Source organism: Columba livia, chromosome Z (assembly GCF_036013475.1).
Source record: "Columba livia isolate bColLiv1 breed racing homer chromosome Z, bColLiv1.pat.W.v2, whole genome shotgun sequence".
Classification (NCBI taxonomy): domain Eukaryota; kingdom Metazoa; phylum Chordata; class Aves; order Columbiformes; family Columbidae; genus Columba; species Columba livia.
Genome location: NC_088642.1, coordinates 51,558,357 through 51,572,660, shown reverse-complemented (window position 1 = coordinate 51,572,660; position 14,304 = coordinate 51,558,357). Strand labels below are relative to the sequence as shown.

The following is a 14,304-nucleotide window of genomic DNA, read 5'->3' as shown; positions in this document are numbered from 1 at the left end:
GAAGAGAATGCTCCAGGGAGACCTTATTGCAGCCTTTCAATATATAAAGCAGACTTAAGAGAAAGATGGGGGAAGACATTTTACCAGGGCCTATAGTGACAGGGGACAATGGTTTTAAACTGAAAGAGGGTAGATTTAGATTGGACAGAAGGATCAAATTTTTTATCATGAGGGTGATGGGGCACTGGAACAGGTTTACTAGAGAAGCTGGGGATGTGCCGTCACTGGAAGTGTTCCAAGTCAGGTTCGACAGGGCTTTGGACTAGATGATCTTTGAAGGTCCTTTCCAACTGAAACCATTTTGTGATTCTGTGATCATTTATGTAACACAACAGCATGGCTGTCCATAGAATATTTTCATTTTGTTATGGATGTATGTAAAGATCCCTTTGCTATTAATAAAACTATTTGATACATTCAAATTCCATACTTCCTTCCCACGGACTATGTCACAGTATATTTGACCTTTTTAGTATAATATATTTTACATTTTAATGATGTTTTAAAATCTGTTTTTACTGAAGATTACATAATGCTATAAATTGAATAAACAGAAAGTACAATGTGAATAAATGTAGCCTAGAATTTATAAGTGCCTTAAAATAAAGCCAAGAGGGATGATAAATTGCAATAAAGAAAACAAATGCATATGTCCATTATCTTTTATAATCAAAGGTACGCAATGCTGGATACCAATGACAGAATTCTTGATGTAATAAGTTTAGTAGGACGGATTGTTTCTGATGAACAGCTTCTTTAAAAAATACTAAGATGTTTTTCAGTTAGCAGGCAAATTTTCTGAAGTGGCCAAACCAAAAGCCAAGTTCTGTAGTTTCAACTGAGGTCAATAGGTATCTCATCCCTGGGAGAATCAAGATCATTGCAAATCTTTCTTGCCCCCTTTCAAACTCTTGCCAAAACCATTGCTGATGAAGGGAAGTCCATATGAGTGCAGCACAGCACTATTGCCCCCTCAATGTTAGTGACAACTTCAGAAAATATTTTTAATCTCTTATTCATCATCACATTAAGGAGTTTTTTCTTGCCAAACTGAGTATGCCTTTTATTTTTACTTTCTCCTTTTTACTTCTCCCCCTTTATTCCCCTCTCTCTCTTTTTTTTTTTTTTTTTTTTTTTTTTTTATGTGCTGATTTTAATTATCTTTCCCTCACAGGCTGCTTAAAAAACCTCAGAGTACTCAATGTGAGTTTCAATAATTTGAAGTCAGTCCCTCCAGAATTGGGTGATTGTGAGAATCTGGAAAAGCTGGATTTGTCTGGAAATATGGAAATAACAGAGCTCCCATTTGAAGTAAGATAACAAACTATGTTTCTTCCACCTATTTTATTTGGCTTACAAGGTATTTCATCACAATCTTAAAATCTTTTTTTTAACAAATTAAATCACAGTTTTTAGCAATCAACTAGTAATATCATTGAAAATGCCTTAGTGGAAGGTAAATGGGACCAAGCTTCTCTGGTTTGGTTTTCGAGTGACTAAATTTTTCTTGTATTTATTCTGATGCATGAATGAGGACATCATCTCAAAGAGGATTTGGCCAGTGGTGATAAGGAGAAGGCCGCAAATAACTATTTTCTGTAAAAGTGAAGTGCATCTTGACAATCAAATTCAAATACTAACCCTCACTTGTTCTGAGTGTCTGTTTTCCTTTAAAAAAAGTATGGAGAGTTCTATAAACAACATTGCATGTTGCTATGAGCACAAATATCTGTCTGAAAGGGATATTACATGTGAAGCACGGTATGAATACATAATAAAGACTTAGAAAAGGACTCCCAGGCATGCACCAACATTGTTTCTTTTGTTGGATGCATAACTGCTTTCTGCCACAGCTGCTCTGAGACATGTTCGTGAAGAAATGCAACTGTTGGCTGGTCCCTGGCCACAGTTTCAGATGTCATCTGTATTTCTCAGGTTCTTAATATCCTGTTTCCTGGAGGATGAATTGGGGGCAGCTTCAGGGAGAAGTGTCAGGATCTTCTTTACGGATTCCTACTTTTTCTAAAAACATCTCTTACTGATTATTTACAAACAATGTTGCAGTGGATTAAACTTATTTGAGATCTGGTTTGGCCATGCTTATATTCTGTTCTGAGGAAATACAAACTGTAATTGAGTTTCACTTCTGAATTTACACTATAAGGTAGTCTACCTGAAAAGAATTGTTAAACAATGATAGGAAGAAAACAGAAACAAAGGTGAATGTTAGCTTCACATCATAAGTGGACATTAAATAGAAATGCTAACAAGAGCAGAAACAGTGCAGTTCTCCTTTGTCCTTTCTCTCCTCCTCCTTCAGGTAACAGGGGACAAACCAGAAAAAAATCAGCTGGTAAAAAGGAACTGTAATGGAATCAGAAAAGCACATATTGAACAGGCAAAGGAATTAAATATAAGCATCTAGGAAAAGTGAGACTATTCAAATCAGTGAACTGGAAGAATGAACTTAGCCCAAATCATTGGTGTGCTAAAATCAATGAGTATTTTCCCAGAGAGTAGGCCACTGGGTTCACTCACAACCCACGGAAAAAATTTGGAGCTGTGCAAATGACTTTATATAATACCAAAAACTGGAAGCAACATCATGTGAGCATGATCTAAAAGGTCAAGAAGAAAAATATTGGCAGTGTCTATTGTGTTTCCTTGTTTGTTTGGAGGTCTGTATTTTAAGTTACACTTGCAGTGACCTGAGAGGTAGGCTACATAATCTCTTCTGATTTAGTTTATAAAATTAGTTTCCCAGAATCAACATTTCAAGGCTAGCTTTGGAAGTTGAACAGACAATTCATATAGGAACACACAATTAAAGGAACACTGGTAAAATGATTAAAAATGCTGCAAAAATGAGCAAGTACATGCCAGCTCTGTTTTGGTAGGTGAATTGGTTCCTTTTACAACATTAGGAAAAAAGGATAAAACTAAGCAACTGATACACAAAATAAGGTAGAGAGTTGCTAAAAATTTTTCCTGTTTATCATCTTTCAGGAAGTTCAAGTTTTGATTTTAAAATCCTTAAAAGTTTTTTTTCTGGGAAGGTTAAAGAAATGCATGAGAGCAGCATCAGTACTTTCCAGTGTTAAACTTACTCAAAAGAAATAAAGGCAAACTTCAGCCCAGCAGAAATTCTCAGTCTAATTTTACCTGTTTTTCTACGTAGAATAATGGCCAGAGAGACACTGATAACATATATGAAAATGGATTCAAAGAGATTGATAACATGTCTGTAGTTCAGTCAAGAATTTTTTGACAGGCCCATAAAGTTTTATGAGATAGTCAGAACTCTGAGACTGAATTACATTTTCAGTAATCAGTCTCCCTGTTCCCTTTCTATCCATTTTCTTTATGACAAGTGCAAAAAGTAGTGAAGTCTTGAAGCTTTAGTTTATTTGTTTATTTAGTTATTCACTTTCTTAGGAAAAGAGTCCAGGTTTTTGTTTGTTTGTTTGTTTTGTTGTTTTTGTTTGTTTGTTTGTTTGTTTGTTTGTTTGTTTTGAATAGACACAAAATATTACATGATGAGCTAATTTAAGGGGAGAAATCTCAATGAGTTGCTACCCAGTTGCTACCCAGAAGTGGTAGAGCGTGGTGGTAGATTATTACACAAAACCCTATAGGGTCATCAAATACCTATTTCGAATTGAAGTTCCTAATTTGTGAAGAGACCTACCACATGAGTGTACAAATTTTTTGCTGGCATATCAGTTGTTTCTGTGCCTGAATTTGTCAGTCAGACACATAAGAAACTCACAGACTGTTGTGATGTCTGTTAAGTCTGTTAACTTGTTTTGTAAACAGAGAAACTTCAAGAAAGACAAGATGTGAAGCATCTTCATCTTGTACTACTTTTCAGGTAAACTGCAGTTGTTAAGGAGGTTTCTAGCGTGTATGCTGACTACACTTCTTGCCTTTTTAATCTACCAATTTCATTTTTCAATGCATCTATTTTAAATTGAGGTATACTATGACTGAGATGGTCTAGCACAACTGAAATCTTGTGAACCTTAATTCTCTGCTAGTAGATTCAATGTCTGTTAGTGACACATCCATTTTTTTCAGTGTGTGGAGAAAAAAAACTACCCTAAACCAGTGCATTCTGCGTGACCTAATGCAACTTGTTTTATGGAGCGGCTGTATCAGCCTACAAGGAACATGTATGTCCAGTACCTGGAATTTTATCAGTATTTCTATTTGGGTGTTCTTTGGAGCCATGTCCTGAGTGACATGCCTCGTACCATAGCATCAGGAGGCAAGAACATTGCTCACTTGTCAGTTCATTTCTTGTAGAAAGCTCTTTCCATGTTTTCAAGGGCCACCTCCGGCACTCTGCAAGTTGTCTCACTGAATCTTAAAATTAGGTAATCTGAGGCTTCATTAAAAAACCTGAAGGTGTATGCTTTCATCTTTTGCTTTCTGAAGGCTTAGGATTTCATACCATTCTGCACCATGCCTAAAGAGGAGCAAGCTGGTTCAATGTCTACATTTCAGGTACTGTTGGATCTTGAACATGTTTAGATTTTAAAAAATTCCATTTAATTTCAATATTAGATTAGCATTAATTGCAAAGTAAGTTCTGTGGTAGAAAATGCTTATGGATCTGCAGTTGAATTAAAATCTGTTACTTTTGTAAGATAAGAATACACTTCTCTGGACAAGAGTGAAAGTATAAATTGAAATAAAATGTTAATGTTAGAAAAGGCAATCTACATGGCATTACATTTATGCAGCCAGTTTGTAACAGATAACTTCTAGACCTCAGTGACCAGGTGCAACAGGGGAATGTGCACTATGAAGTTTAGGGCACAATCTTCCCTGAGATGGCTCATAGCTGATAAGACTCCTCTGTGAAGGTCAATTTTTTCATCTATTTAAGATGCTCAGGAGAGGCATGTGCTGTATGTTACTGAGTCTCTCTACTAGTACAGTGGGATTATACTGGGTATCATACTCTGTAGCTGCAGAGAGAAGTGGATCGATGGATGGACTTGTTTTTAAATTTCTTATAACTTCTGCGGGTGAATTGAAGAATTACTATGATACTAGTATTTTAACTGTTTGATGGATTTCCTATTTCTATTTTCATACATGTTATGTAACTAATGTGTCTTTTTTAGGAATAAAAATGTTATTATATGTAACATATTTTCTGATATAGGTTTGCAAAAAAACTGACCTCATTTTGAAGGGTGCTTAATTCAGTTATTTACTGAATCCCCAATTAAAGTTTCTTGTGTATGGCAGAATATCAGCTTTGTGCTGATATTTCAAAGAGACAGCTTTGTTGTGTTGAAGGCCCAATTCCTCTTCCATACTATAACATTCTGCTAATAATGCTACATCAGCCAAGAGTATCCATAGATGTGACCTGAAGGAACTTTAATGAGAAAAGAGGGAAGATGAAGATCATTTTCTTCATCTGTACCATCTGGTGTGGCGTATACTGTCAGTCACAGGAAAGGCAAGTCACTCCACACTACCAGCAGCAAGACACAAATGCTTACAGATAGATGTCCTGACATGGAAAATAAATTTAAAATTTATTCTGCTTTCAATAGTGTTCAACGTCACATCTGAGCAGTTTCAGCAAGTGATATTAAATATTTTCTGTATCATTTGTGAGGTTTGAGTAGTGCAAAGTGAAGGAATGGAACAGCGACTTTTACAGCATATGAATACTTTGTCAAAGAAAGAGCATATATATGTATACAGGCATTTCCATGTCAATCCTGTATAAACTGATCTTTGAAGTTCAGAGGAATGGCAAGGTTATGCTTTCTGGCTGTTTTAGCACACTGTGTTTTCAACAGATCAAACAAAATCTTGTTTTGTATTTCTGATGCATAGAAGATTTTGGCTGAGTCCCAATATATGGAGGTACAGACTTGGGGAACTTTCGAAATCATAGAATCACAGAGTAGTTCGAGTTGGAAGGGACCTTCAAATGCCATCTAGTCCACCTCCCCTGCAATGAGCAGGGACACCTTCAATCAAGTTGCTCAGTCCCATTCAACTTGGTTTTGAAAGTTTCCAGGGATGGGGCAACTACTACTTCTCTGGGTAACCCATTCCAGTGTTCTACCACCATCATTGTGAAAACTTTCTTCCTTATATCTAGTCAGAATCTGCCCTCTTTCAATTTAAAACCATTGTTCCTTGTCCTGTGACTTTATCATAAGTCTGCTTTGTGTATTGAAAAGCTGCAATAAGGTCTCCCTGGAGCCTTCTCTTCTCCAGACTGAACAATCCAAACTCTCTCACCCTTTCTTCATAAGAGAGGTGTTCCATCCCCTTGATAATTTTTGTGGCCCTCCTCTGGATCTTCTCTAACACATCCACATCATTCATGTACTGAGTTTGCCACAGCTGGATACAGTACTCCAGGTGGGTTCCTAAAAGACCGGAGTAGAGGGGCAGAAACACCTCCCTTGACTTGCTGGTCACGCTTCCTCTGATGCACCACAAGACACAGTTGGCCTTCTGGGCTGTAAGTGCACATTGCTGGCTCATGTCCAGATTTTCTTCCGCCAATACCCCCAGTCCTTCTCCACAGGGCTGCTCTCAATCCCTTCATCCCCCAGCCTGTATTGATACTGGGGTTGCCCTGACCCCTGTGCAGCACTTTGCACTTGGCCTTGTTGAACCTCATAAGGTTCACATGGGCCCACTTCTTGAGCTTGTCCAGGTCCCTCTGGATGGCATCCTGTCCCTCAGGACTGTCAGCTGCACCACTCAGCTTGGTGTCACCCCCAGATTTGATGAGGATGCACTCCATCTCTCTGTCTGTATTGCATATATTGAACAGTACTGTCCCTCATATAATTCCCTGAGGGACACCATATTAGTAATTTCCATACAGACATTACATCGCTGACCAGTGGTCTGGATGTCATAATCTTTCTTATCTACTGAACAGTCCATCCATCGAATTCACATCTCTAATTTAGAGAGAAGAACGTTGTAGGAGACTGTGTCAAATGCCTTATAGAAATCCAGATAGATGACATCTGTAGCCTTTCCTTTGTCCACTGATGTAGTTACTCCATCATAGATTAGGCAGGACTTGCCCTTGGTGAAACCATACTGGCTGTCTCAAATCACCTTCCTGTCCTCCATATACCTTAGCATAGCTTCAAGGAGAACCCATTCCATAGTCTTCCAAGGAACACAGGTGAGGATGGCAGGCTGGTAGTTCCCAGGATAGTTCTTTTTACCCTTTTTAAAAATGGGTCCAGTCAGCAGGAACTTCACCTGGCTGCTATGACTTCTCAAATATTGTGGAGTGTGGCTTGGTAACTACATCAGCCAATTCCCTCTGGACTCTGAGATGCATCTCATCAGGTCCCATAGACTTATGTGTGTTCAGGTTCCTCAGGTAGTCATGAACATGATCTTCTTTACAGTGGGCGGGACTTTGCTCCCCCAGACCCTGCCTTGAGGTCCATCCACTCAAGAATTGTGGGAAGAGAGGTTGCCAGTGAAGACCAAGGCAAAAAAGTTGTTGAGTTCCTCAGGTTTCTCCTTGTCCATTGTTACCCATTTGACAGTCACACATATCCTTGGGGGCATACACCTCCTTTGACTTTCTTTTTCTGGCTGACACACCTATAAAAGCCTGTCTTATTAGTCTTTGTATTCCTTGCCAAGTTCAGGTCCAGTTGTGCCTTGGCCTTCCTGACCCCATTTCTGCACAACCAGGCAGTGTCTCTATGCTCTTCCCAGGATACCTGTCTGTGTCTCCTCTGCCTGCGCATTTCATTTTCATCCATTAGTTTGTCCTGCAGGTCCCAACTCATCTATGCCGGTCTCTTGCCTTCTTTTTCTGATTTCTTACACCTGTGCTCTATGGAAAGTATCCTTAAAGATATGGCAGCTATATTCTGCTTGCTTGTCCCTGAGGGCAGTTTTCCAGGAGGTCTTACTATCTCTTTCAAGAGCTGGAAGTTGGCTTTCCCAAAATTCAGGGTCCTGACTTTACTCTTTGCCTGACCCATAACCTTCAGGATTGTGAACTCCAGCAATGCATGATCATTGGAGCTCCAATCTCGACATCACCAGTTAGCACACTTGTGCTGGTGACCAGCAGGTCCAATAATGTATCCGCCCTGTAAGGCTGTCTAGAATTATGGGAGTTAGAGTTCGTGTCATTTCTCTGCTTTGTTTACCTGAAAAATAGAATTATGATTAGTTGTCTCTTTCATCTTTCAACAATGCTAATATAGATTCATAGAATCATTTTGGTTGGAATAGACCCTCAAGATCATAGAGTCCAACCCTTAACCCAACTTTGGTACTAAACCATGTCCCTAAGAATCTCCTCTATGCATCTTTTAAACACCTCCAGGAGTGGTGAATCAATCACTTCCCTGGGCAGCCTGTTCCAATGACTGAGACAAACCTTTCAATGAATAAATTTTTCATAATATCCAATCTAAACCTCCCCTGGTGCATCTTGAGGCCATCTCCTCTTATCCTATCACTTGCTTGCCCTCCATGCTACAACCTCCTGTCAGGTAGTTGTAGAGAGTGATAAGGTCTCCCCTCAGCCTCCTTTCTCCAGGCTAAACAGCCCCAGTTGCCTCAGCCGCTCCTCATTAGACTTGTGTTCCAGACCCTTCACCAGCTTCATTGCCCTTCTCTGAACTTGCTCCAGCAGCCTTCTTGTAGTGCGGGGCCCAAAACTGAACACAGGATTCAAAGTGGGGCCTCATCACTGCCAAATACAGGGAACGACCACTTCTCTAGTCCTACTGGCCACACTGTTCCTCATACCAGCCAGGATGCCGTTGGCCTTTTTGGCCACCTGGGCACAATGCTGGCTCGTATTCAGCCAGCTGTAAATCAATACCCTCAGATCGCTTTCCACCAGGCAGCTTTCCAGCCACTCTTCCCTGAGCCCGTAGCACTGCCTGGGGTTGTTGTGACCCAGATGCAGGACCCAGCACTTGGCCTTGTTGAACCTCATACAACTGGCCTCAGCCCATCTATCCAGTCTGTCCAGATGTCTCTGTATGGCCTTCCTACCCTCCAGCAGATCAACACTCCCACCCAACTTGGTGTCGTCTGCAAACTCACTGAGGGTGCACTCAATGCCCTCATCCAGATCATTGATAAAGAGATTAAACAGAACTGTCCCCAATACTGAGCTCTGGAGAACACCACTTGTGGCGCACTGCCAAGTAGATGTGACTCTATTCATGTGGCCCTAAAAAAAACCAACCCTGCTGTGATTAGAGTTTTACTAAGCACTAACATTCATTTCCTAAGGTTTTCAGACACAGCGGTATCCAGAACAGACATAAATAAATTATACATTAATACAGTTTCAAAAGACATTTTAAAACTGAGGTTTAACAGCTGGAAAGTTTTCAATATCTTTTGGTCTGGTTCTGTTTCACTGACCTGCCCTATTCAGCAAAGGAAAATATTTAGCAGGAAGAGCAGAGACAACGCTCTATGCAAGTGCAATGAGAATTCATATAAATCTCCCCTGAGAATTTCCATGTACCTTGTCTTTATGATCTGTGACTCACACATCTAAAAGCCATACCCTGGTTATGCGGGAAGGACACCTGCAGTCTCAATTGAACTGTTATATGACAGGTTACTCTACTGGCATGTTTTTCTTCAAAGCTGCAGACTTCCCAACCTGCTTGTTTCCAATGTCTTGCTGTTGTTGTTTGTTGTTGTTGTTTTTATATATGTGTAACAATTTTGAAATGACGCAATCAGAGGGATGTACAGGACATTAACTTTCCAGGGATTTCACTATCATCAGGCACCAGAAGAACTTACTCTTACTCTTTCTTCTCTCATTAAGCACTATCATAAAGGACCTGTAAAATCTTCACATTTGTAGAATTTCTAGAAAGTTACAAAGGACTTACATATGTGATTTGTTAAAAACTGAATTTTATTTGTGTGGGCTTTTCAAGTCCACAAAGCAGAGAGGACTGTGAAGCCAATAGCATTAAGCCCACCTCTGGAAAAATTCTTGATTTAAATCATTGGCAAAAGTCCAGTTGACCTGAATCAGACCAGCATTTCTATGCATACATTTCTTAGTCTCAGAAATATTCCTCCAATTGCTTGGCTTGGTGCATTTCTGTTAGACAGGATTTCATCTTGCCCTTCTTTGCTCAGTGCTTGTATTTTCTTTCAGTTTGCTTAATGCTCAGGGTGAGTTGTTTTTCGATACAGCAGGCCAAAGTGCTGTCAATCCATGCAAAGCAACAGCTGCTTTATAGAACTGGCATAAGTTGTAACATCAAACATTAGCAGGAAGGGTGTGAAACCCAAAAGAGCAGGTGCAAAGGTGTTAGGTGTCAGAGGAGACTCACAGAGGCCTGACTGCTGCAGGAACTCACATGAATGTTTTAATAGACAAGGGGCTAAAGAAGGGCATGGGTCTATGTTAGGAAACAGGATTATGCAGTTAGGCACAGTAAAGTGTGTCAGTTGATCCTGTTCTTGACACTGTGCTTCCAAAGTCTGCTAATTAATACAGCATCACTTCAAAAATTCTTCACCATCAGAGTAAGTCAGCAGCTAATAATAACAGCCCACTTCACTGGTGAAACAGCCTAATCCCACCTCAGGGCTGTGGAGCCAGTGACCTTTCCTTTACTTTTCACATGAGCTCAATAAAAGTAACATCACCTTTCACAATCAGATTTATTTTTTTTTTTGGTAGTAGGGAATGACAGAGAAGCAGTTTCATAGCAAAGACTTAACAATGAGCAAAGGGGCATAATGTGAACACAATAACACAGCTTTGTTGTTACAAAAAGCATGAATCTAATTGTAAAATAATTCAATGGTATGAAAAAGTATCTGGTACTGTTCCAGCTCTGCTTTCTCTGAAAATAGTTCAAAATCTTAAAGTCTAATGGCAAAATAAGCTTCAATATCCTGATTATACATCTCCCATTCATCAGCGAGATAATCTGGAGCAGATTTTATGTAACTACTGAACAGAAGCAGAGCGGAGAACAAGTACAGGGCACTATCATATTTGCATATTTTAACTTAAATAAAAATGTCTCTGGTGCCCACATGCATGGATCAATGAGGGTCAGGAGTTGTAGGTGAAGGGAAAGAAAAGCAAGTTATTTGTTATTCATAGAATCATAGAACCATTTTGGTTGGAAGAGGCCTTCAGGATCATTGAGTCCAACCATAACCTAACTCTAGCACTAAACCATGTCCCTAAGAACCTCGTCTAAACACCTTTTAAACCCCTCCAGGAATGGTGACTCCACCACTTCCCTGGGCAGCCTGTTCCAATGCCTGACAACCTTTTTTGTGAAAAATTTTTTCCTAATATCCAATCTAAACCTCCTCTGGCACAACTTGAGGCCATTTCGTCTTGTCCTGTCACTTGCTACTTGGGAGAATAGACCAACACCCTCCATACTACAACCTCCTTTCAGGTAGTTGTAGACAGTGGTAAGGTCTCCCCTCAGCCTCCTTTTCTCCAGGCTAAATGGTCCCAGCTCCCTCAGCTGCTCCTCATCAGATTTGTGCTCCAGGCTCCTGCACTCTCTCTAGTACCTCAATGTCCTTCTTATAATGAGGGGCCCAAAACTGAACACAGGATTCAAGGTGCGGCCTCACCAGTGCTGAGTACAATGGCACGATCACTTCTTTAGTCCTGCTGGCCACAGTGTTGCTGATACAAGCCAGGATACTGTTGACCTTTTTGGCCACCTGGGCACAATGCTGGCTCATATTCAGCCAGCTGTCAATCAACACCCCCAGATCCCTCTCTTTCATAAAGTGCAACTAATGACAGGTATTATTTGTTCTGCAAGAATAATAAAATTGGAGAATCTAACTGATGCTAATTAATGTAATTTATTACTGAAACAAATCCTATCAGTTGTTAACTAATTATAAGCAGCTACCTCATTGGTCAACTCTTCACAGCTGTAAACAACATTTGGTAAGGCTGACTGCAATTTTTATTCATTGTCATTGATCAGAAGGAAAGGGATAAAGACAAGAGTCATTCCTATCAGTTGAAAGCAGATATTATCCAGTTTTTTGGTCTCATATAGAGCTCAGTCAGGTAAGATCTTTGCTCTGCTAGTGCTGGGCAAAGGAGTGTAGAATTATATCCAGTGTGAAGTGGAAGTGATGCTGAAGATGCAAGAGAATTAGTGGAGTATATGGCCCAGTGGTTCCTGTTTTTCTTATTGAGAACATGCTGGCTCACAAGCCTGGGTCTCTGTCATGCTTCTGAACTGCAGCACAAAGCACAATGAGTTTCAGCTAACAAATTAACATCTGGAAAACTCAGAATGAATACTAAAGAGACACCTCTTCACCTGCTGTTTAGATTATCCATCTGATTCACTGTCATAGCTTGTCATAAAGCTGGTTACTACTGCTTGAGTTTAGAAGGGATTGGGTAATCTTACTTACAATAAAAACAACAAGTTACAAAGGTTATGGTAAGGTTTAAGTAACTTCATGCTTTATGGTGTAAATGCAGCTTTGCAGGAATAAAATTTCTCAGACCTCCTTTATCTTTTTCTTTGAAAAATTGATTCTAGTAACTTTTTTCTTCCTATTTATTTTTAAGTGATGTATGTTTTGTTTGTTTCCCCATCACCTGCATTACTCTAGCCACATTGGCCAGTTGCTTTCTGGACTAATCTAAGATGATACTGTTAATCCCAGTCTGCCAAACTCCTTGACCACAACCTTGAGATTACACATAGCAGTTTACATATACACATAGCATCTATAGCAGGCGGTATGGATGCTGGGTATATATGGTCAATGCTTGCCTGTATGTAGTTTTTGTGTGAAGAATGTGTATGACTATGTGACAGAATTTTCCCTGGCTGTGTCTGGTTACATGATGCACAATTATTTGGCTATATGAGTGAGGAGAGTACGCACCACTAAACTGCTGCTAAGGTTTTGACACCCAGGCTATGACACCCAGGCTTCAATCCTGTCAGGGGCATATGCTGGTTGCCAAACTGTCCTGAGGATGTTATTCTGTCTGATCTTGAAATACAGAGCTGAGCAGTTATAAGTTATGTCAGACCTGTGTGATCATGGTGGCAGAGGGGCTGCAATTAATCAGAAGGTACGTATGTCAGGATACCATGTGGGCATCACAATGTCATGATCTGTTCTTTTTTTTTTTTTCTGCCTTTGTTACTGGTGGTTTTCTTTTGTTTTGTTTTGGTTGTTTTATTTTTGTTTGTTTGTGTTTTTGTGTGTCTGTGGTTTTCTTTAGCTGATTGGCTTTTGTTTGCTTGTTTGTTTTTTGTTATTTTGGTTTCTCTTTGAATACACTCCATGCAGGACAGGGAGATAGTTAAGAAGAGGCCAGGCTACCACAAACTTCTTTTAGTATGGTTGAAGTATTTTTCATTCTCAGAAGCTGGCTCCAAGTCTTCAGGTTACTAATACAAAATGTTCTTCGAAATATTGGTTAAAGGCAATAAAAATGTTGACTAGACTCGAAGACTGAACATAATGCTTCAGAACTGTAGGATGCTAGAGTATTTTTTTTTTAAAAAGGGAAGAAATTATAGATTATAAAAAATATACGGCATCCTAAATCACCACTAGTTTCACTACCATAATAAAATAAATTCTTGATACGTGCCTGAGATGTTTCATAGTACACACCTGGAGAAATCCTTAGTATGTCAAGACTAGAAATCAGGAAACTTGTGTCCTACTTCCTCTGGCGTATTTTTTGACCTTGATAACTGACTTCTTGCCACTGTGTTTCTGTTTGCTTTCTTCCATTTGCTTTTCGTGGCTATTAATGATATCAAAACTGCACAGTAGAGATCTCTCAATATATGATTGTACAGCACAGCATCACAGAGCTTTATTTTCGGTACTACATGCTTTAGAAATCATGATCCTAGCATTATAATACACTTTTAGCAGTTTCCACCATTGAAATCTCAATTAGCAAAGCTAAATATAGAATGTTCAGAATTATTCTATTAGAATGTCAGTGAGGTGTTTGTACCATATTCTGAGGTTGAAAACATCTGAACTCTTCTTGTTTGAAGTGTAACATATAAATAGAGGTTTTCATAATTTGTGTAAATGTCAGCTTCCTCTGAATTCTGCAAAGTTCTTAAACTGAAAAATATGTTGTTGTTGCAAAACCTGCAGCTTAATTGCATAGAGGTTTCATTTTATCGGGAAGTGAAATTTTTTTAGTTATGTCCCTTCTGTATCGTGAAGGAAGAATGCAATGTGAATTTACCATTTCTTGCTCAATTGTTCTTATCTTTACAGTCTTTC

At 39.4% G+C, this 14,304-nt stretch overlaps 1 protein-coding gene across 2 annotated transcripts in view; it reads left to right on the top strand.

The window, feature by feature from the left end:
• The window catches only part of LRRC2 (leucine rich repeat containing 2), a 71,927-nt gene that overhangs the window by 38,053 nt on the left and 19,570 nt on the right, over nt 1-14,304 (top strand). For both annotated transcript variants that reach the window (XM_021293198.2, XM_065045790.1), the window contains one exon: nt 1,175-1,311. In XM_021293198.2, the coding sequence (XP_021148873.2) occupies nt 1,175-1,311 (137 nt within the window). The remainder of the gene's footprint in view (nt 1-1,174; nt 1,312-14,304) is intronic.